Source organism: Parambassis ranga, chromosome 24 (assembly GCF_900634625.1).
Source record: "Parambassis ranga chromosome 24, fParRan2.1, whole genome shotgun sequence".
In the NCBI taxonomy this organism is placed as follows: Eukaryota; Metazoa; Chordata; class Actinopteri; family Ambassidae; genus Parambassis; species Parambassis ranga.
This window is the reverse complement of record NC_041043.1, coordinates 6,414,979-6,438,337: the sequence shown is the minus strand read 5'-3', so window position 1 is coordinate 6,438,337 and position 23,359 is coordinate 6,414,979. Positions and strand designations below refer to the sequence as shown.

General features: G+C 40.7%; 3 protein-coding genes across 5 annotated transcripts; 1 reads left to right on the top strand and 2 right to left on the bottom strand.

Annotated features, from left to right (window-relative positions):
* Positions 1-1,527: 1,527 nt before the first annotated feature.
* On the bottom strand, positions 1,528-8,912 carry acbd3 (acyl-Coenzyme A binding domain containing 3). Of its 2 annotated transcripts, none has more exons than XM_028397751.1 (8): positions 8,613-8,912; positions 6,715-6,856; positions 6,315-6,455; positions 6,049-6,207; positions 5,802-5,976; positions 4,863-5,106; positions 4,140-4,427; positions 1,528-3,044 (listed from the first exon to the last, which is right to left on the bottom strand). In XM_028397751.1, the coding sequence occupies exons 1-8, from the start codon at positions 8,878-8,880 to the stop codon at positions 2,830-2,832; spliced, it is 1,632 nt and encodes a 543-aa protein (XP_028253552.1). In that variant the 5' UTR covers positions 8,881-8,912; the 3' UTR covers positions 1,528-2,829. The 2 variants fall into 2 exon arrangements, with proteins under 2 accessions (XP_028253552.1, XP_028253553.1); XM_028397752.1 differs by having other exon boundaries at positions 4,140-4,424.
* A 2,507-nt stretch (positions 8,913-11,419) lies between these two features.
* mixl1 (Mix paired-like homeobox) lies at positions 11,420-12,843 on the top strand. The gene is made up of 4 exons (XM_028397899.1): positions 11,420-11,474; positions 11,624-11,844; positions 11,981-12,107; positions 12,269-12,843. The coding sequence occupies exons 1-4, from the start codon at positions 11,420-11,422 to the stop codon at positions 12,841-12,843; spliced, it is 978 nt and encodes a 325-aa protein (XP_028253700.1).
* A 163-nt stretch (positions 12,844-13,006) lies between these two features.
* lin9 (lin-9 DREAM MuvB core complex component) lies at positions 13,007-22,966 on the bottom strand. Of its 2 annotated transcripts, none has more exons than XM_028397484.1 (15): positions 22,902-22,966; positions 21,954-21,986; positions 21,645-21,736; positions 21,180-21,293; positions 20,852-20,982; positions 20,596-20,721; positions 20,353-20,510; positions 15,386-15,519; positions 15,159-15,287; positions 14,789-14,890; positions 14,624-14,704; positions 14,406-14,531; positions 14,122-14,304; positions 13,828-13,925; positions 13,007-13,731 (listed from the first exon to the last, which is right to left on the bottom strand). In XM_028397484.1, the coding sequence occupies exons 1-15, from the start codon at positions 22,930-22,932 to the stop codon at positions 13,626-13,628; spliced, it is 1,644 nt and encodes a 547-aa protein (XP_028253285.1). In that variant the 5' UTR covers positions 22,933-22,966; the 3' UTR covers positions 13,007-13,625. The 2 variants fall into 2 exon arrangements, with proteins under 2 accessions (XP_028253285.1, XP_028253286.1); XM_028397485.1 differs by having other exon boundaries at positions 22,860-22,944.
* Positions 22,967-23,359: the final 393 nt, after the last annotated feature.

The following is a 23,359-nucleotide window of genomic DNA, read 5'->3' as shown; positions in this document are numbered from 1 at the left end:
GTTTGCAAACCTTTCAAACTTTATTTAAAAAAGCAAGGTGCATTGCATTTAATGCTTTGGTTGGTATATGAATGTGAATATTTTTCCTCCTTAGATCTGTTATTTCCATATTTCTGTCAAACAAAGACGACTGACTCTGTCAGTACAGTAACAGCATATGTTAAGTTGTTTTCTCAAACTGTTTAAAATAACCCTTGGACAAGGCATTCTTTGAACACTTGTGTTGTCTGATTTATATCCTTGGTGTGTGTGTACATGGCATGTTTGTCCAGATCCTCTGTCCACCATCTGACATTCCCGCTGCTGCTCTTTAAATTCCAAAGAGCACACCACTCCAAGTGGCACACAGTTCAAACACACAGGCCACAAGTTCAGTGGGTGCTGGCACATGATTTGTATTATTTAATGTGCCCCCTGGTGTCTTGAGGTGAACACAGCAACTACAAGTATTCATCCTATTCGGTGTTTTCTCAATTTACTGGCAATCATCAGATTCCTTCTGAGAAAGTGTGGGGAAATAGTTTCACAAGTTACTCAATATGTAAGAAGGCTGATAAAGCTGTCCTCTGGAGGGCTGTACTCATATTTCTCATATGCATCACACAGAAAGGTGAATAGTTCTAATGAGTAACATCCACGTGTGTCCTTCCCTCAGCATGAAATGCTGTGTGACAGGAAAACAGTTCGATGATGACACAATTCAGCTTCAGCGGAAAAGGAACAAGCCTGATGGTGTCGTTTTTGTTCCCAAGGCCACTTTGGGTGTCATCATATTCCCAACATTTGCCTCCTCTAAAGAAAGTTTTGAATTGTTTAAAGAAGACATAATCAAAACCATAAAATTCTAGAGATGAAGATAAGTTTAATCAAGATTAAATATATATGCCCCAAAAAAGATCTTGCAACTCAGAGGGGATCCAAACAAGTCAAAACAATACAAAAAGACGAGCTCTTCTGTCCATCATGTCAATAATCTTACAGTTCCATTCTACACGTATCTGTCTTTCATTCAGGGGTAAAATGTGTATCTCATTCTTTATTTTACAGTGCATTGATTTGCAAAACCTATAGCCTTCTTCCACATCTAAAAAAACCCATACATAAACTCATTTATAGATTATTTACATACAAGGCCTGAACTCAAACCATTTGGTGAGCAATAAGAAATACAAACATCAGAGAATGTGGGAACCGTCTTGAGCTTCATGACTTGGTTAAGCCATAGGTAGTGACATTTGGTTACACAACAGTAGCATGTTAAATAATAGAGCAAATTGATATTCAATCAGCCTGCAAGATATTCTGCCTCCATCTTGAAAGTTTGGTTGCAAACACACACACAGAAACGCACAAAGTAAGAACCAATTGTCCTTGAACGGAACACATTCCCATTTCAACAACCGTTATTCAGACTCAGAGAACAGTTTGCGCATATGTAACGTACAGCACAGTGAATCCAAATGATGGCAACACAAACTAGAACACATTTAGATGAGTTAGTAAGCAACCATGTCAACCAGGACACAATTAGAAATCTCTATCGCCTTGTTTATTCACAATACTTGAGATGACAATTTAAGTCGTTCAATATTTGGAGGAAAGAAAGAAAAATAATGGAACACAGCATTTTGTGTTACGGTTTTTGAGGGTTGCACTTATGTAACAGTGTGTTGTAACCTCCAAAAAAAAAGTGTGTGGCTAGTGGATTTTTATTTTATTGTCAAGTGTGTGTCAGTACAGCAAAATCTGCAAATACACAAAGAATGATGAACACAAAAAAAACCTCCAGAGTAATATGAACAATACCACCGATTTGTTTTTTCTTCAATAAAGAATTGATGAGCAAAAGATACGAACAGCTGACCGGAGAAAGTGAAACAGGATCACATGAATAAAAAAAACATTTGTAGAAGGAATGAAAACAAACATTTATAGAGTAATTTAAACTTCTTCTGTATCACATACTGAGATGCTTGTGTTTACAGCCGTACATTATGTGTTCTCTCCCCTTTACTTCCTGCCTCTCCTTCATAAATTATACAAAGAAATAAAAGGGGAAAATCAGGCCGTTTGTGCGTGACAATCTTTCCGATCTTCATATAATCACGGTGGTTACGGAGGAGAGAAACAAACTACTGTTACACAACAAAAAAGGTGATTCAGTTTGTGTACAGTGGTGTTTTTTTTGTTTTTGCTTTTTTAAATGTGTGTAAGAGACTTGGCAAAGACCAAAAGACCTCTGTGTCAAAGGCATAGTGTTATGAAGCACATCTGCAATATAACTCCAACACTGTCTGTGTTCTTCTAAGATAAACAACTACCGAACATTTTCCACCAAACAGGAAACTTGTGGAGCACTGGACTCGTAAAGTTTCCATTCATCGTTCTGAAAGCGTCACTCAGGGCAGAAGCAGCCACAAGGCCACGCTGGACAGTGTTGTGCCCGGGGATGGTGGTGACAGAAAAGAACCCCGCAGGAGGAAAAGTGGAAAAATAATATGAGCGCAACGTCCTACAGCTCGGCGTATATGAGTGCAGCGAGGACAGGTGTGTCGAGTATACAACAGAGATTCACACTCCTCGTCCAAAAGGCTTGATGACGGGATGTAGCAGGGGTCACGCGTACACATACAGTACATACATATTAGTCCACTCTCCAAACTGGGGCTCCTAGATGTGTCTCTTTGTCACCCTCTGGTGGTTTAGTCCAGAACTGATCTGGTATCCTCCTTCTCATACACACATTTACAGGCTGCCTTCACACAAAATCACACGCACATATATATATGAACATACACGCCTCAGCTCCCCTTGTGTCTGTATTCAGGCTTATCTGGTGTAGTAGACTCTGTAGTAGACACTCTTGGAGCGCCAGAGTGAATAGGAGTTGTCAAACTTGAGCAGGTACACTCCACGGCCAGGGTACTGGTGGCTGCCGGCGTACACCTCCTCGTGACAGTCCCGCCGGTATACCGGCACAATCTCATCCACCTGCGGCTTCCCTGCCTCCTTCTTTGCCTTCTCCTCCTCATTGGGAGGTTCACCTGTGGGCACAAAAACAATGCGTCAAAAAAAAAAAAGGAGTGAATCTTGCCCTTACCACTGAAATGCAAGATTGTAAATCATTATCTATTTCATACCCAGGGGTCAGGCATAAAATACACAATCCTTTTTATTATTGTACAGCCTAACAATGTATACAATCACTATCATAAAGTCCCTCAGGTACCAAAGTCTATTCTCCTCGATTATTTCCAGCCAGTCTAAGAGAAACTTTATAAGAGAGGAGGGCTGGATAAGGACACATCAAGCACAATGGAATTCCAATAGTTCACCTACATGATGGAGAAACGGTGAGAATGCAATATACTATATACTGATTTCAATGGGCTCTGTGTTCTTCTTCTGTGTTTGCAAAGCCAGACAATGAACAAAGAGGAATGTTTTGTTTTTAAATTCATGATTATATTCTTTCAAATTTACAAACTAGTAACTTTAGTAACTTGTAACTCTAGTTACAAACGAGACGGCACGCAAGTGATTTTTAAAGCAATTTAGAAGTAAATAATTTACTTCGTATCTAGGACACTTAACTTTAAAAATAAGGAGAATAAGGAGCCAATTTTTTAAATTTAAATACAAGAGCCAGGCTGTAAAATGATTATTGAAAATACTACAGATTTTTTACAATGGTATCTGACGACACTGTGTTTAAAGAGATGAACATGAAATTATTGATTTTTCAGAGTAAGGTACATTATTTACACATACCAAACATATACTCAGTATTTATAACTAAATGCTATCTTGTAATGATAACTGTAACCCTTCAGGCTCTACAACAAAGCTTGCCTTATCAATAAAAGGAAAACATCCACTGCTGTGGAGAAACCTGTGGATGTTTTACTAAGATAGGAACGGCATATTCACAGGAAACTGAGTCATGTTGTTCCCTCTTATCAACCATAAATGGACAGTACACCATGACACAAATGTGTCTTTTTGAATACCATCATAATACATTAAACAGCTGCAAAGCTGACACCTACAGCCCATTCGTTGTTTATAATCATCAGGGAAAATAAGGAAATAAAAACTACATGTCCCACTGCTGTGTTACTTGCACAAATTCCACTCACCTTCCTCCTCCTCATCCTCATCACTGGACTCCGAGACGTGCACACTGACCGAAGCAGAGGCAGCGTCCGTCCACTCAAAGAAGACCCCAAAGCCGATGTCATAATAGTCTGTGGCAAATTCCCAGAACAGGTAAGAGCCTTCCTCGTGTGTGGGAACACGCACGGTCACCACCTCACCACGCCCCACTGTGATCACACTGTCTGCATCTTGGCGGATTTTTTCTTTGAAGTCCTTGATCTGTGGCCGTGTCCACATGGAAGGAGCAGCTATGACTGGCGGGGAGTCTGCTGTGATCAAGGACAATAGACACAATGAACACCTTTTCCTTATATATCACAAAATGATTCCAAATTAGCTCAAATAACAAGCTACCATCATGCTTATGCTGTGTGTGTCTACTCTGTCTTAGTGTGGAGAGAAAAGGCAATATTTTGAGAGAGAGCAGTAATCCACTGTGGATTTAGCCTACCCAGGAATTTAAAATTTTGGAACAGCTTGTTCATTGACTTCTTACACATGTGTACAGAGCAGAATGTGGCTGGATGATATCTAAACCAGCACATTCTCATGTATCACTTGTCCTCCCTGCCCTCTAGGCCACATCAGAAGGACACAGCAGATAGAATCAAGTTACAGCTGATGTATAAGGCTTTGTTTGTTTCTCCTTTCTGCCCTGTGGTGATGAGCTGTTTTTTATAACATAACATAAACAGCCCACTAACCTAATAAAGGCCCGTTTTCTGAGACCTCCTCTGCCGGCTCAGGCTCTGGTTCCTTGTCCATGCTCTCCGAGTAAGAGTCCGACTGCCCTCCGTTGACTGTTGGAGCTTCCTCGCTAGCAAGTGGTGAAGCGGCACACAGTGTTCCTGCTGTTGAGGCTGAAATTTGCTCCCCGCTGCTGAAGCTGCTCGACTCCAGGGTGCCCTGCACCCCGGAGTCAGCCTGCTGCTGCTTCTGTAAGGCCGCCTAGGAGAAGGGGATGAGATGACACAAGGTCAACATCATTAAGTAAACTTAGGACATATTTTTACAATGCTGATGGAAAGTCTGCAATTTATCTCAAGTGATAGTGTAAAATAATTTAAAGAATTTATAGAATGGCTGTTTTTTGACTGTGTTACTCGAAAGTAATACACCTGAAAATGTTTTGTTTGCATGTAAACAATTTCCCCTCAGGGATAAATAAAGGAATTCTGATTCTAAAACATCTCAAAATGTTACTAGGACAGTTTCCTGATAACTCCTTCTGAATATTTTCTTTCAGGCATTCAGATTTATTACTTAACTGTTCAAATAACACTTCTTTAACACAAGGCAGGAAGAGCAGCAGCAAAAACCTCCCAGATAGAGAAGAGAGGCACCAATGACAACGGATAAATTTATTAAGACACAGCATGGACAGGAGGAGCTGGGTGGAGGCTAGTTAGTGTATTGCAGAGGAAGGGTAGGCTGGCTGAAGCAGTTCAGACAAGGTGTCCTGTATGAGATTTTTCCAATGAGATGCATAAAGAAAATGAGGTGATGTGGGTTTGCCGTGAGGGTGGAGCTCTATGTTGACATACTGGGATTATGGCTTCCCTGAACTAAGTGCTCACTAAAAATATTATTTGCCTCACTGCTGATTGCACATCCATAAAGTCATTGAGTGAACACCATCTTACCTGTTGCTGGGCAAGCTGGACCTGGTATAGCTGCTGCATATACTGCTGGTAGTGCTGCTCCTGGAGCTGACGGATGAGGCCTAGCTGTTGCTCCGGGCTGTTGGGGTACTGCTGAGCAGCATACTGTTGGAACTGCACCGCTGTTTGAGCATTCAATGCCGCCATTATCTGTTGTCTGGTGAATAGTAACAATTAGTAAAGATCTGCAGGAAACAGAAAGAAAAAAAAACACCACACAATGACATACTTCTGTTGCTCAATCCGTAGCCGCTCCTCTTCTGCCTGTCTCCTTTCCTCTTCCTCTCTCCTCAGCCTTTCCTCCTCCTCCAGCCTCCGTCTCTCCTCCTCCTGTCTCTGCCGCTCCCTCTCCTCCTCCTCCTGCCTCTGACGCTCCTCTTCTTCTTTCCTGTGAAAGAAAGAATCGAAGGATCTAAATAATGCATGGCTACAAACACATACATTACATTGTGACAAGAAGACAATCACATACACACACAGGAACAAAGGCCGTACCGTTTTCTTTCCTGCTCCTCCCTCTCAATCTTGTGTGAGGTCACGTAGGGAGCAAAGAGGTTACAGCACTTGTTAAGAAGCCTGATGAATTCCACCATGGCCTCCTCCTTATCCATGTTACCCAGGGATGCCCACTCTTTCCTGTTCACAAAACAAGATGGAGATAAAGAAGAAACAGACACTGAGACACTGGAGACAAACTGGGATCAGCTATGTCATCATGTCAGTCTGACCACAAAACCTTAAAATGCATTTTTAATGAGTACAATGCAGTAAAAAGGCTTCTATCATCAAGTTTACTGAATGAAAGGGATGTATGTATGCATCCAGATCAAAATGAATGGAATCTCTATCATCTTGAGTGCTCGGTCAGTCACACCTGCACACACGCTGGGGTTACCTGCGGTCGTTGCCCAGGACATCAAAGAAGCCGACCTCAGGTGAAGCATCCGGATTATAAGGACCCAGTAAAACCTGTTTGTGTAGAGCCACAAGCCGGAGCTTCTCCTCGTAAGTTGGATGAAAGGCCTTTCCATCTTTATCTGAAAACAGCAACGTGGGGAAAAAATGACTTTAAATTCAAATGATTTTTTATGCCCTATTCTTTTTATGTTACCTTTGTGTCTTATGCAATAGCATAAAAGAGAACTATACAGTTCCACTGCTACATCATTACATTGCTTCAGTTACACCAACAAGTTCTTTAAGCGGCAGATTTATGCATACAAGTTAAGCAAGTACTCCTTAGTCTAAATAAAACACTGACAAAGAAAACAAAGCTCAGATTGCCAGCACACAAAGTCAAGGCCAGGCCCAACCCTGTTTGCAGTCATCACAACTGTTCTGCTCATATTAAAACACTACAAACACCCAATGTAAAATGTTAAAAAAAAAACACTGACTATAACTAGATTGGACTCATTGTGGGTGACATTCTAAGGTAATTTAATGTGCGTGTATATGCCAGGCTGAGACTTCTAACCTAGTCTTAACTTATAACTTTAACTGATTTTGAAATCATTTAAACCATGAAATACGCTTACTAGCTTTCCTCTCTGTTATCTCACATATGCACGCAGTGACACGAGATTAGAAAATATGTCACAGCAGGCTGTACGATTATCTTGCCTGAGGGGGCAGCTCAAGTCATCTCACAGGGAAGTAGATATAAACAAAACTGACACTGAGGTGCATCATCTGGCTGTGACGTTTGGAAAACTTTGAAGCAAAAAAGAGATTAAAAGGGTGCAAATGAGACAAAGCAGAGTTGTGGATAAGACAGACTGTCTGTTCTTGACATTTTAATCAGTCAGTAGCCTGCAGGGGAAGATTGTTTACATTATTTGTCATGATTGTCAGATGCTTCTCTCTTAGCTGTTGAGCAATCATCCAGACTTCATGAAAAATTGTAGCTATCCAGCATGTTAGATGGAACATCCTGAGTGCATAGGGTTCAAATCTAGACTTTGAACTCTTCACAAAATAAGACTTTTAGGCCAAAGCACAATCCAGAAATGATCAGGAAGGACTATTCTTAGCCAAATCTTAACTCCTGTGTAGTTTTAGGCCACCCCGATCTTCAGATAGACACATGAATGCAGTGTTATTAAATCAAAACTCAGCTGGGATCTGGAACATAATGTATTTTATCTCCTAGTGTACATAGAAGCAGCAGCAGATATGAGGAGGAAATAGTGAAACAGACCCTTGTCACACAGCCCTGTACGTGCAGGGAACGTGGCTTGAAGCTGGACTGTAAATAGGTGAGAGGTGCAGAGTCCCTTAGCAAGCCGTTTTAGTCAGGGTTAACTGTGATGAGCTACTAGTAGTTCATATAGAGACTCCCCCCATTCGGCCGCAGCAATGGCAGGAGTGCAGGGCGTGTTTAAACCTCCCAAACAAATCACAACGTGCCACCGTTCAACTGGGAAGGACAGCTTCCTGCTTTAGCTCATGGCATCATGGCAAGCCAGGATACTCTGCTCCAAGCCCGATATAAAGGAAGGAGACAACACCAGCGAATCACCCGAACGAAACAGTCCACAAGCACACTCAGACGGACTACTCGATTTTATCTATTTTTCCCCCAGCCAACTATAACAGCTTTGTTAGCACTGATGGCTACTGGTTAGCTATGAAGCTAATTTTCTTTTGCGCTTGACAGCTGCACTCACTGACAGCTAGCTGCTAATGTTAGCATGTTGCTAGCTCCAACCAGAGAGTGGCACAGTATAGCGAGCAGTCCATACATTCAGTTTTCTGCGTTAAAGCTGCTTGCTTATAACAAACGTAAAATACCTTTGAAAAATTTAAGGGCCATTCCGTAAAGGTCCTGCAAAGGAAAGCCCCATTTCCTCTCTACGGCAGACTTGGCAGTCTCTCCATCTTCGCCTTCAGCGGCACCCGGCTTATCGGACCCGGGTTCCTCGGGGATGGGGTCCGGCTCAACGACCTGGCTCTGCTCGCCCTCCTGGTCTGGACTGAGGGTGAGGCCATCGATGGAAACTTCGAGCCGGCTGGAAGTAGCGCTGTCGAGGTCGCCGCTCTGAACCTCTGTCGCCATCATGTAGACTGTCAGCTGAAGCGGCCACGTACCTACTTCCGTTTAGACAAGGCGGAAGTTCCGGTTGTTTTTTTTTTTTTAACTGCAGATGTAAATAATGACGATACTCTATCGGAGATAGATCAAATATTTACTAACGAAGTTTTTTTAACTGATCATAAAAGAACATTTTTAATAATAATAATAAAATTGGGGATATAACATATAATCTCAAACCCTTATTTTGGTTGTTATTTTTTTAAACTATGACATTAATTGTTTTAACTTTTAGTACTGCTGCTTTAAAAGAAAATAGCATAAATAAATAGTTTTGTCTGTTTGTTTGGTCTTATAAAAAGCCATGGCAACATTTGTCAGCCTGCTTCTATATGATTTCATCATTTATTAAAAACTGCAATAAAATAAAATAATAAAAAAAACTCTGGAAGAAAATAAAATATTTTCTCATTTACATGAACAGAAACACAGTATCTTTGCCATCCGTGCACTGATAGTTGTTGTTAAACTGACACAAATTGTTCTGCTATAAATCAGTGTCAGTCATGGGATTATTTGCCCAGGTGACTAGTCATCCACTCAGAACACTCAGTTACAAGACGCCAGCAACTTTGCTCCTTTCCTGTTTGTGACACTGACCACAAAGCTACAAACATACAGTATAAATGCACTTTTAAACATTCCTCTAATACACAAATCCTGCACTCACAGCAAAAAAAACCCTCATAAGACAGCTGACACTTTGACGTATCTGCAAACTTGTGAGGATAATTTACCTGTCTGTCTGTAGGATAAATGTATAGTGGCCAGCTCATATAGGGTCTCGGTCTTTAAAAGGTGTGAATATGCTTTTGTTTTTGGCTACAGAGGCAGCTGCCAAATGGCCAGTTGTAATCCTAAACTGTTTGAAGTACAGTCTGTTTACCACAATATCATTTTTGATAGAAAAAGTTAGAAGTTAAAGTTAGATTTGGTTTTTGATTGAAGCCGAACACAAAACTACAATTTCCTCTGCACTTGCAATTCAGTATATGTCAGTGTTCAAGCAGCAAACTGTCCATTTCATGATCAATGGATAGATCTTAAAAGAACTGTCATTTGTTGTCACAAAAGGTCAGGAACCTCAACAACTGGATTTTAGCATAGCAATCTAGTCTGTGCACACAGGCAATACCCAATTAGGGGCTTCAGACAAAGCAACCTATGAACTGTGAATGCCTCACAACAAGCACATCCTACCTGAACAAAGCTGCAAGTGTCAAAGCACAGAGATCAATAAGGGCTAATGTTGATGTGAAATGCCTATCAAGATAAATACATTCACCATAGACACAAACTTTATGCTATGAATCTGTGAAGGTGAATTTATTTTGGGCTTAAGTTGCAGTGATAAAGTCAAACCACATCAACATTTAAGGGTACAAAGTGCAACATGTTACTATGCAATTTGTACCAAAAAAATGAGACATGACTGCAAAGTATGTCCATACATATGGAAACAAATTAGCCTGTCTGGTGTGTTATAGGCTGTGTGACCTCTTGACTTGATCCCCCTCTGAATCAGATGACTCATTCAATGACCCAGTGCCCACTCCTCAGGTCTTTTGAACTGAGCTTTGTGTATTGAGATTGACTTTGTTGTCACTGAAAGGGGACAGGAAGCATAATTTCCTACAAACTGCAGATCAGTGTTAGTGACCAAGTCCCTGAAGATAGAGCTCAGAGCCCCTTCTTTAACAGTTTTACAAGGTACTTTGCCCTATTTTAAACACTTTCTTTCTTATTTTGCTGCCATTATTCTGTCATATTTTATAGCTATAGCTTTAGTTAGACAAAAATTTAATGACATAACATTGGACTTAAATAAATTGTAATGGGATTTGTTCAAAAATATTTGAACTTATAAAACAATAATAACCCTAAAAACAAAATAATTTACAATCTTTGGTAGATCAGAATCAGATAGAGAGATACTTTATTAATCCCTGAGGGGAAATTCAGGAATTTTTAATCCATTAATTTCACAAAACTGCAGCATTTGGGTCTCTGGGGACAACTTTCATCATTTTGGGAAGAAGGCCTTTAAACCTTCTACTTTAAAAACTTTATACTATAAAAATTGCGTAAAATGTGTTCATAGTTGTGTTGTTGCTTTGAACCTTTGCCTTGTTTCCGCTTAAGGAAGCTTCCGAATGCCCCTCTTTGAAGGATACAGGTCCATTATTGCTTCATCCATCCCAAAGCGGATAAATGTTTTCTCTGCCGATGTGTATTGAGCATGCAGATTCCATTAAAGCCCCTTTAAACAGACCTGCGGTCGCTCCACGGTTCCAGGTGTGATGGCTTCACACCTTCGCGGGCCTGCAGACGTCTGATGTTGCTGCACGGCCGTTGCAGTGCCAGCCGGCACTGATGGTTGCCCCATTCACACATCCGCTCAGCACCACCTTTGATCACGGGAGGATTTAACTCCAGCGAACGTGCAGGTCTCAAACTCAAGTCAGTCGCTGGAGATACGACACAGAGGAGGATCATGTCTGGGAATATGTTTCAGCTGTATCACGAGGGTCCTCTGCAGATGAACAGCATGGTGAACTCAGGTAAGGTGGCTCCCATGTCAGCATTGTCCTGTGATATTGGTGCCAACGAATGAATGAATCGTCAGCTGGTTCTGTGCGTAATTTACGCACCAATCAATGCCATGTTTTTGTGACTATCCAGTAGCTAAAGTCTGGGTTTTGTTTTTTAGATTTTGGAGCCTCCGATGTTACAAACTACTTCAACTCAGCAAACTCTATTCCAATGGCGGACAAGTGTGTGGCAATACTGACCCACAGAAGGAAGAGGACCAATTTTACGCAGCAGCAAATAGAGGTTCTGGAGAAAGTTTACTCGGACACCAAATATCCCGATATCTACCTACGAGAAAGACTGGAGGCTCTGACTGGGTTACCGGAATCCAGAATTCAGGTAATGTCCGGTTTAAATGACACCTTTGTGCCTGAGTTTGCAGTGGCAAAGACCAAAGGATGAACACAGTCACTTAAAATCTGTTTGAAATGTGACCAAAAGTCCTCATGCTTTCCTGTTTTCTTGTATATTTTAGGTGTGGTTTCAGAACAGAAGGGCCAAGTCTCGTCGCCAAGTTGGCTCGTCGGTGTCCATGAAGGTCACCAGCACCCCTGCAGGCGGCCCCTTCAGCCAACCACAGGGCAGGATGGCACCTCAGAAAGGTGAGCTCACTTTCACTCTAGTACCACTTTGGTTCAGTTTTCACTCCTTTCATTAAAATCACATAGACACAAAAATACATTTCTCTAAGCTATACAGCTGAATTATGTCTACATGAACCATTTTCTCAGTGCTAACCACTTTTTTTGTTTTTGCCTCTCAGTGTATGACAACACTCACAGCAGTGAGGTACACAGAGTAGCAGGTTTTGGATTAGAGGATGCCTTCAGAGCTACAATGCACCAAAACACAGAGGACGCCCATAGGACTGGCCTTCCGTCCAAACCCAGCAACTACGACCACACATCTGTCTCCTGTATCTATGACAAACCAGATGGAGCCAGAGGGAAACCGGAGCAGAAGCAGCGACACAATATGAGCATAACCGTACCAAGCTGTAACATCCATCTTTACCCCAAGGAGAGTCAGGATCTCCCCAAGGCAGAAGCCAACCTTAGTGGCAGCCAGGGCCCAAAAGTTCTGGTTGAGTATGACAACTTTCCACCTAACAAAACCATCGGACCAGAGATGAAGGTTGTGATTCCTCCCATCCCTTCTCAGAATAACTTCAGTAGGTCATCACCAAAGGATAACGGATGCCAAATGCAGTATGCCACAGTGAGAGCCACAGGGGAACGGTTCAGTCATTTTTCTCCCATTCATACCACTGAGGACTTTACCGACTCAGATTCTGACTGGGAAAATGATGCAATGGCTGGCTTTGGTGGCTTTATGTGATGTGTAATAAGATATAGAGACGTGTATCATAAGAGGCATGAAAATGTGTATTTATTGTAAAATAGTAATAAAACTGTTGCTTGTAAAGAGAAAAAAAACAGTTTGTTCATCAACTGTTTCATCTGAATTGTATTTGTTAATAAAATATGACAAGACCGAATACTGTGTTGCAATATTATGTTTAATATAAAAACACAGAAACTATATACAATTGCCCCGGGGCACTTTCATGTACAACTTTACAAAACTGAAAAAAGGAGATTCTCTAGGACAGAACTGCAGATTTGAGTTTTCAGGGTGATGTAGGGTTGTGTGCGTGCGTGGATCTAAGAACTGAGGGAGTAAAAGGCATCAAAACGCCTAGAGATCTCCTTTAGAAAAATACCAAAATCTCTTTTTAGTGCACAGAATTACAAAAAAATCATTTCTAATTTCACAGCAGAAATGTTGACAACAGTCCTAATAAGGAGAGATATTGTACAATTATCTACAAAAAAACATTCTTCCCCTGTGCTTACCATTAGTGGAGGAACAGAACACTGACGAGGGGAAATGTAAGCAAAATATTGTCTTATAATCATACAAAGCTACTCAAGAATAAATAAATATGGGCTATGTTAGAATCAATGTTTGGCACCTGAAACCAATAAATAACTACTTGAGATTTAGAAAGTGTGGACAGATGGATCTCACATCCAAGTTGTATGATGGTGACCCACAAATATATTCAAAATCAAAGTACCAACTTTCTGTGTGTGTGCATGCACATGTGTGGTAGAGGTTCAGACTGTGTTGGTGTTGTTGGCGGCAAATGCATGCAGATTTCCGAGCTGACTAAGGCCGCTCTGAATGTGCGCCACGTGGATCTCAACGTTATTCTGAAAGCAACTGAAAAATAAGAAAAGGAGAACATCAGTCATGATGAACGGTGGATGAAACAAAAAAAAAAAGTGTGACAACAGACTAAAGCAAAACAAGGGTTACCTGATGTTGGAGGGGTCAATCGACGCCTTGATGTCATTAAGGGAGTCTGTGAGAGATTTAAATTCAAATGAATTTAGATCTCCTCCTTCTGCTAGACACTGAAATGAGAAAATGATAAATAACCTTAAAAACCTATAATGACAGCTTTTTATTATATAATGTGTAAGGTGATGGTGAAAGTCTGACAATCACTACAGGCTACACATAGGTGAGGTCACAACATGACAGGATAGCTTTTATGGCATATTTTTCAAAACCAGTCAGTGGCCAATATCCAGCAGCTGAATGTTTTACCTTGATCTGTAGGAGCAGAGCAGTGAGGCGGGAGATGAGGTGTGTGAGGCTGGGATTTGACACACCCTGCTGCCCATCCTTCAGGCAGCTGCTCTGCTGCACCATTTGCTGGGCCTCCTCTTCACAGCGCCGCCGCAGCTCTGTGGGGTGGTCAGCAGGGACCATGCCTTGATCTGGAGCAAGCTGGACAGGAGGGGAAAAAAAAAAATCAGGTCAGACAGGTCAAGATTGACAAATGTTATCAGAACAAGCTATATTAATGTTAGGGTTATAAAGCAACTTACTTCACAGCAGAACTGCTGAACTTCATGAAGCACCTTGTTAAGATCTTTATTGAGCTGCTCCAGATCAAGGACAGTGGTAGCATATCGCTTCTGGAAATCGAGGTCAATAGGCATCGAGTAGGATTTCTGAATCAAAAACACAATTTAGGTTAGGCTTGAAAATGATCCATATCAAAGGCACTAAATGTATTTAAAGGAATTTTGTCTGATGACTGTACCAGTTTCTCTGCTTCTGTATTCATTTCTTTCAAGTGCTTGATGTGTTCTTTCTTGATCATGAGGATTTTGGACAGCCTTGTCTAGTGATGAAAATAGACAGTATTTTTTGGGCCCAAGTGTCAGGATATTATATTCCAGTTTTCCAGTTGTCAGGAGGTACTTACCACTTGGACCAGGAATTTAACAGGAAATCCTCCCAGTGTATCTCCCTCAGCACCGGGCAGTTTGTTCCTCCATGGTGACTGGTTCATAAGAGGGTCATTGTCCTGTTGTTAAAGAAAAATACATAGTTGTTATTGTTTTAAATGGCAGGTCATGTCAGCTTTTGACTCAGCTTCCAGTACCATTTTTAGACTGAAATTAGTGCATTTACATGTATTGAACAAATTCTCTAAATAACCTACAGCCAACAAGTGGAGGTAGCTGTTCACCTGCAAAGCAGATTTAAACTAGGATAATTTGCAACTGTATGCAAAAGGGAAATGTGACAGGACAGCGCAGGCACATCTTTTATTTGAAATAGGTTTACAGTACCATATGGACAGGAGTGGTAGCTGACGGATACGGCCCTCTCGGCGGGGTCATAAGGTTCTGCATGTAGCGTGTTGACCGATGCTTCTGAGCAAATGCTGAAATGGGCATGGTCTCATTGGGTTCATTGCTCTGAAAAACACAGGTTGATGATTGAGAATGTGACCTGAATGAACCACAACTGAAAATTAAGCATCATTGCTAGAGACATAGGTAGTAAACTGGCTTACCAGGACTTCATAATCAGGCACTGTGTGTGTTCCCAGGCCACTGCGGTCAAAGGTGACGCGATAAGTAGCAGCACTGGTGTCAACTGCATCAATCTGCCCTGTGAACAGCCCATCGTGGATGCCACGGAGTCGAGCTGTGAAACAGAAGAACAGAAATGTTCTTCACATTCTGCTATCACTACCTTAAAATAATTTCTTCAACATGGTTTCAGCTTTATACAAAAAAAACCAAATGATTCTATTGAGCTCGACAGTACAGACTGCCATGGGACCCTCTTTTGTCTGTTATATTCAGTGGTGTATTAGATTATTATAACAGGCAGGTAATAGTAGAAATACAATAGAAATACACATGTGCAATAATTTAAATGTCCACCTGTACCATCTATGCGGGTGTGCAATGTTTGTACATAATTCCTCTTATCTTTTATTTTTATTGTACTATATTCTATTTTATTCTATTTAATAATTAGTTTGATTGCCATGGCAATCAAACTCTTGTTCTTCTACGTCTTTATTATTAGTTTGATTGCCGTTGCTAGGCAATCAAACTCTTGTTCTTCTACGTCTTTATTATTATTATTATTATTATTATTCTTCCGTACGTTTTTTGGCTCAGCATATCTTCAGAATGCATGGGCCGATTCAAACCATTCAAACATCAAAAGATTCAGCTCATGCAGGACATTCCCGGAAACCTTCAATAATAATTACAAATATTATAATATTAAAAATATTTAACATTTTCCACCCTCAAATTAACATTGGAGTCAATGGGAGAGCCCTTCAAACCATGCATTTTGCAAAATGCTACTGCTCCTACAAATATTAAGTTAGAGAAACCATTCGAGGCTTAAAATACTTCCAACGTCTTGGTCTTCAAAAGTTGTATTCAGAATTTGGAAGTTCAGCTCCGTCTTCAAATGACAGGGGATTAAAGATGAAGTGGTTTTTGAGGTCTCTTCTGAGTTTAACATTAGTGTGTATTGCGTGGAATGTTGGGAGCTAGAGTGGGTGAGTCATCGCTCAGAGTGCGGGAGGGAAAAAAATTAAACCAGTTTCTGCGTTTCTATCCTGCTGTCACGTCTGCACCTTTTATCTGACAGGGATAATTTGGCCACCAGTTCGAAGGAAAAATGGTCTGGGTTCTGTTGGTGTCGGTCTTAAAACTCAACACCAAACCATTTTGCCCTGAAGGCCAGCTGTTCAGGGAGAGTGCCGGTCATTCCTCCATTAAGACATAATGTAAAACCAAAAACAGTGAAGCAGAGCTGCCATATTTTCTAACTCGCCGCCATCTCCACATCTTCGACATCCCAGACATAAAAATCGTACCAGTTGTAGAGCAACTTCTTGGGATTCTGACGGTGTTCTTATTTTTTGTCTAAAGTCTTCGGTTTGGAGAATATGAGACGTTGTTCGGAGGGTGGTTTTACATAGGAAATGCATTAGGAGGGGGAAAGAGAGAGCTGCAGTTAGGGGCAGCTGATAAACATTCCGGTTGCCATGGATGCAGGCAGGCAGGCAGGCAGGCAGGGCCGTTACCATGGTGACAGACTGACACATTAGAAGCATACAAAGCAGCCATATTTGTAGTCTTTATCAGACTTTAAGCATTATATCTGTCATATTGATCATCCTTCAGCTGTATACTACTTTTCCACATTCAAATCATACAGCCTGAGCTTCGTATAGTCTTATGGTATTATTCCACCCTCAGACCTTTCATATGGTATATTCACAGGCTATTCTTTAAGGTCGTGACTTCATACTGTTCTTGTCTTCAGCTGTTTCTCTTTCATATCTTCATAATATTAAAACATTTTCTGCTTTTCCAGATAAGAGCTTCATCTTTCTAAATTCTTAACTGTGTTTCAGCAAATTAAGTTCAGATTGCAGATTCTCCAGCAATTCAGAGCAATCGTTCACATCAGCGTTCAAAGCAATGCTTCAGCTGCGGCAATCAAACTTGCATTTTCTTCAGGAAATGCTTTTCTAGTTATTCTTATTATTCTTCCGTACGTTTTTTGGCTCAGCATATCTTCAGAATGCATGGGCCGATTCAAACCATTCAAATATCAAAAGATTCAGCTCATTCAGGACATTCCCGGAAACCTTCAATAATAATTACAAATATTATAATATTAAAAATATTAAACATTTTCCACCCTCAAATTAACATTGGAGTCAATGGGAGAGCCCTTCAAACCATGCATTTTGCAAAATGCTACTGCTCCTACAAACATTAAGTTAGAGAAACCATTCGAGGCTTAAAATACTTCCAACGTCTTGGTCTTCAAAAGTTGTATTCAGAATTTGGAAGTTCAGCTCCGTCTTCAAATGACAGGGGATTAAAGATGAAGTGGTTTTTGAGGTCTCTTCTGAGTTTAACATTAGTGTGTATTGCGTGGAATGTTGGGAGCTAGAGTGGGTGAGTCATCGCTCAGAGTGCGGGAGGGAAAAAAATTAAACCAGTTTCTGCGTTTCTATCCTGCTGTCACGTCTGCACCTTTTATCTGACAGGGATAATTTGGCCACCAGTTCGAAGGAAAAATGGTCTGGGTTCTGTTGGTGTCGGTCTTAAAACTCAACACCAAACAGTTTTGCCTGTAGATCGAGCTGTTCGGGGAGAGTGCCGGTCATTCCTCCATTAAGACATAATGTAAAACCAAAAACAGAGAAGCAGAGCTGCCATATTTTCTAACTCGCCGCCATCTCCACATCTTCGACATCCCAGACATAAAAATCGTACCAGTTGTAGAGCAACTTCTTGGGATTCTGACGGTGTTCTTATTTTTCGTCTAAAGTCTTCGGTTTGGAGAATATGAGACGTTGTTCGGAGGGTGGTTTTACATAGGAAATGCATTAGGAGGGGGAAAGAGAGCTGCAGTTAGGGGCAGCTGATAAACATTCCGGTTGCCATGGATGCAGGCAGGCAGGCAGGCAGGGCCGTTACCATGGTGACAGACTGACTCACTAGAAGCATACAAAGCAGCCATATTTGTAGTCTTTATCAGACTTTAAGCATTATATCTGTCATATTGATCATCCTTCAGCTGTATACTACTTTTCCACATTCAAATCACACAGCCTGAGCTTCTTATAGTCTTATGGTATTATTCCACCCTCAGACCTTTCATATGGTATATTCACAGGCTATTCTTTAAGGTCGTGACTTCATACTGTTCTTGTCTCCAGCTGTTTCTCTTTCATATCTTCATAATATTAAAACATTTTCTACTTTTCCAGATAAGAGCTTCATCTTTCTAAATTCTTAACTGTGTTTCAGCAAATTAAGTTCAGATTGCAGATTCTCCAGCAATTCAGAGCAATCGTTCACATCAGCATTCAAATCAATGCTTCAGCTGCGGCAATCAAACTTGCATTTTCTTCAGGAAATGCTTTTCTAGTTATTATTATTATTATTCTTCCGTACGTTTTTTGGCTCAGCATATCTTCAGAATGCATGGGCCGATTCAAACCATTCAAACATCAAAAGATTCAGCTCATTCAGGACATTCCCGGAAACCTTCAATAATAATTACAAATATTATAATATTAAAAATATTAAACATTTTCCACCCTCAAATTAACATTGGAGTCAATGGGAGAGCCCTTCAAACCATGCCTTTTGCAAAATGCTACTGCTCCTACAAATATTAAGTTAGAGAAACCATTCGAGGCTTAAAATACTTCCAACGTCTTGGTCTTCAAAAGTTGTATTCAGAAATTGGAAGTTCAGCTCCGTCTTCAAATGATAGGGGATTAAAGATGAAGTGGTTTTTGAGGTCTCTTCTGAGTTTAACATTAGTGTGTATTGCGTGGAATGTTGGGAGCTAGAGTGGGTGAGTCATCGCTCAGAGTGCGGGAGGGAAAAAAATTAAACCAGTTTCTGCGTTTCTATCCTGCTGTCACGTCTGCACCTTTTATCTGACAGGGATAATTTGGCCACCAGTTCGAAGGAAAAATGGTCTGGGTTCTGTTGGTGTCGGTCTTAAAACTCAACACCAAACCGTTTTGCCTGTAGATCGAGCTGTTCGGGGAGAGTGCCGGTCATTCCTCCATTAAGACATAATGTAAAACCAAAAACAGAGAAGCAGAGCTGCCATATTTTCTAACTCGCCGCCATCTCCACATCTTCGACATCCCAGACATAAAAATCGTACCAGGTGTAGAGCAACTTCTTGGGATTCTGACGGTGTTCTTATTTTTTGTCTAAAGTCTTCGGTTTGGAGAATATGAGACGTTGTTCGGAGGGTGGTTTTACATAGGAAATGCATTAGGAGGGGGAAAGAGAGCTGCAGTTAGGGGCAGCTGATAAACATTCCGGTTGCCATGGATGCAGGCAGGCAGGCAGGCAGGCAGGGCCGTTACCATGGTGACATGCTGATACACTAGAAGCATTCAAAGCGGCCATATTTGTAGTCTTTATCAGACTTTAAGCATTATATCTGTCATATTGATCATCCTTCAGCTGTATACTACCTTTCCACATTCAAATCACACAGCCTGAGCTTCTTATAGTCTTATGGTATTATTCCACCCTCAGACCTTTCATATGGTATATTCACAGGCTATTCTTTAAGGTCGTGACTTCATACTGTTCTTGTCTTCAGCTGTTTCTCTTTCATATCTTCATAATATTAAAACATTTTCTACTTTTCCAGATAAGAGCTTCATCTTTCTAAATTCTTAACTGTGTTTCAGCAAATTAAGTTCAGATTGCAGATTCTCCAGCAATTCAGAGCAATCGTTCACATCAGCGTTCAAAGCAAAGCTTCAGCTGCGGCAATCAAACTTGCATTTTCTTCAGGAAATGCTTTTCTAGTTCTTTAATAATATTTCATTCTTGCTCTTACTGTCGGTGTTGTATTGCTGCTGGTACCCGAATTTCCCTGAGGGACCTTCCCAAAGGGATTAATAAAGTATATTCTATTCTATACGTAATTTGTCTGTAGTGATCTTACCGGTTACTTTGGTTCCTATGATGAGCGGCAAAGGGATTTCATCAGGAAGATCTTTACAGTTTGACACGTCAGACAGTTTTCTTTGTTGCAGCAGGCGCATTTTCTGGCGCTTCTGTCTCAGAGCTGTTCGCTCTTCAGCAAAGAACGCTGACGAACACCTGGATGGGGAATGTATAGAGTACTGAGCTTATAAAACCTTGACAAGTAAAAAGAAGATGCATGCATATAGTGTGTGTGGCGTACCGTCGAGGCTTTCCCATCAGCCTTCTAATTGTTCCCCACTCAACTCTTGTCAGCTTTCTTGTTTTCAGGTTGGGAAAAGACTCCTTGAGACAAAGGCAGAATTCATTGTCACCCTCAAAAAGTGGCCTGAAAAAAAGGAACAATTATTCACCAGTGTTTAAATCAACAGCAAGCGTCATGAATGTGACCATGACTCATTTTAACACGGATACAAAATAAAGGTTTTTCTCAAGGTAAAGTAAAGGTAAGACATTACCTGTCAATATTGGAATAGAACCATTCATAGATACACCATTTGTGAGCTTTGGGTAGCTTCAGAAGATTTCTTAGTCTCAGCCCTATTTTCTGGGATGCCTTTTTATCTGGTGTCACAATATTAGAAAATTTCTGTAAAGAAAACCATTACAAGCAACATCACTAATTCATGCGTAGAGGAACAAGCAGAAAACACTTAACCTCTAATTAATGGAACAAAAACCAAATTTCAAGTAATGCCTCCCTTAACATGCTGCACCACCCTCAGAAGAAGAGAGAGTGAGAACACACTTGTCATCTACAGAACTTTCCAGCTGTGTTGTCCTTACCTGTGGTGTGGTGGTGACTCTCTGGCTCCTCCGAGGGGATCTGGATGGCACACGCTGCTGGGGTGGCTCATCTTCATCACGAAACAGACGACTCCTCTTTGAGGTCCGTGTAGGCTGGAAAAACAAATGCTGGTTCAATGGATGTAGTTTCTGAAAAGAAGACTTTATATCCACACGTGGGTCGTCTTTCAAAGAGCCTGACATGTATCTACAGTATGCCAGAACCAAAAAATAAAACCCTGGTGTCTACAGATACAAATCCACATTTTTACATCCTCGTGCCATTAAAAAAAAAAACAAAAAACAAAAAAAAAACTGATTGTTTCTGAAGAAATGTGTGTCTTTGTACATCTTGTATAATCTTACTTAAACCTCACAGCATTGTGTTTAAGAGATATACTCTATCACTTTTTGACATGTTTTAAAATTAACTTAATTTAAGATTAACTAGTTTAGACGTCCTACCGTGTCCATTGTGACAGAGGAATGTCGTCCTCTTGTGTTGTGAGCTCTTGGGAAGCTATTTTTTTCATTCAAAGTGTTGGACAAACTGCCCTCTGTAACAAAAACAATACAATTATACAAAATAAAGAAAGAACACACAATACAAGACCACTCTCCTCAAACTGCAGCTATGCAGGCTTCTCATTCTTGCAGGTCTACGGAACTTTAAGACTACTGTAAACAGTAACCCTAAAGCAGATGTGATCAAACACAGAGACAGAAAAAAACATTTATTTATTTGCACAAACTGCCAAGAAATCACACACATACCCTTTAGGCTGACGAGGGCCTCTGCTGAGGAACCTGAGGAAAAAGAAGATATTAGGCTAGATCAATGTACAGTAAGGAAAGCGACATGAGATCACACATACTACACTGAATGTAACATGTTCTAAATATTCAAATACGCATATTACAGTGATACCAAAGAACAAGAGGCCGTGTATGGTTTAAAAACGACACATATATGCTACTAACAGATAATCTATGAGTGTATTTTAAACATGGACAGATTAACTGTATTTGGAAAGAGCGAAGCTAGCGCAGCCGGTTAGGCCTTTACCCACACTATGAGCTGTCATGTACGGCTGCAGCATCAACTGAACAGATATCATATCAAAGAAAAGAGCTAAACAAGCTAACGGTGAAAAACGTTACAGCCCGAGCATGATATTTAGGCACAGTGGCAACATACACGTCGACTGTTTTAGCTATCAACAGCCAGACAATCTGCCAAAATTCTCTTAACCAGCTTGTCAAACCGGTACAGAGTGCATAATTTGTAACGTTAACCAGCGCTAAAAAGCGTTAAATATATCATGTATGTTGTTGAGGAAAACTATAAAACTATATCCAACAAAGCACACCGCTAGCGAATAAAGCAACGTTATGGTAGCTTTTTTGTTATAGTTGTTTACGACCTAAGATTAGCAGACGTTAGCCTACAGCTAAGCTAACATTATTTGTTTACCCAGTTGGGCTAAAGTAACTTGTTCAACTCCCAACATTAGCTCTGGTTAGCCTTTCGTGCTAACAAGCATTAGCTGACTTGGAGAGACCGGGTTTCTCCGTCTAAAACGGCTTTATTAAGCGTGCCCAAAATTCACAGATCAACTACATGGACAGCAATGTCGACCTCACCACAATTGCTTGTGTTATATGTACGTGAAAACTAACCGTTTAAAAGGCAAAACTCGTTGAATTTGTGTTGTTACTCACTCTCGTCTAACAGCTGGTCCATCTCCGCCATCTTGAATTAGCCGCGCCGCTTTTCAAAGACCTTGTCAAAATGCATTCTGGGTCGGGACGCTATCTGGAGGGCGATTTGAGAAATAAAAATCATGTAATCTACCAAACCGAAGGCTGGAAAGTCGACTTTTATAAATCAATCACATAACCAGTGCATTAACGCAGTATAACTCTAAACTTTCTATACTAAACGTTCTAGGAAACTGCTTTAAATCAAAAACTAGGCACGGGTTAGGAGCGGGCCATTGTTTCATAAATCACATATTCCATAATTTATTAATTGATCTGATCTGGTTTATTTGCAGCTATACGCATCACACCCATGTGCACCCAGTAAATGATCCTGACCCTTTATGTTCCAACCAATGCAAAATAAAACAATCACTAAAAATCAAATAAATAAAGGAAAATGTGAAATCAATGGACCG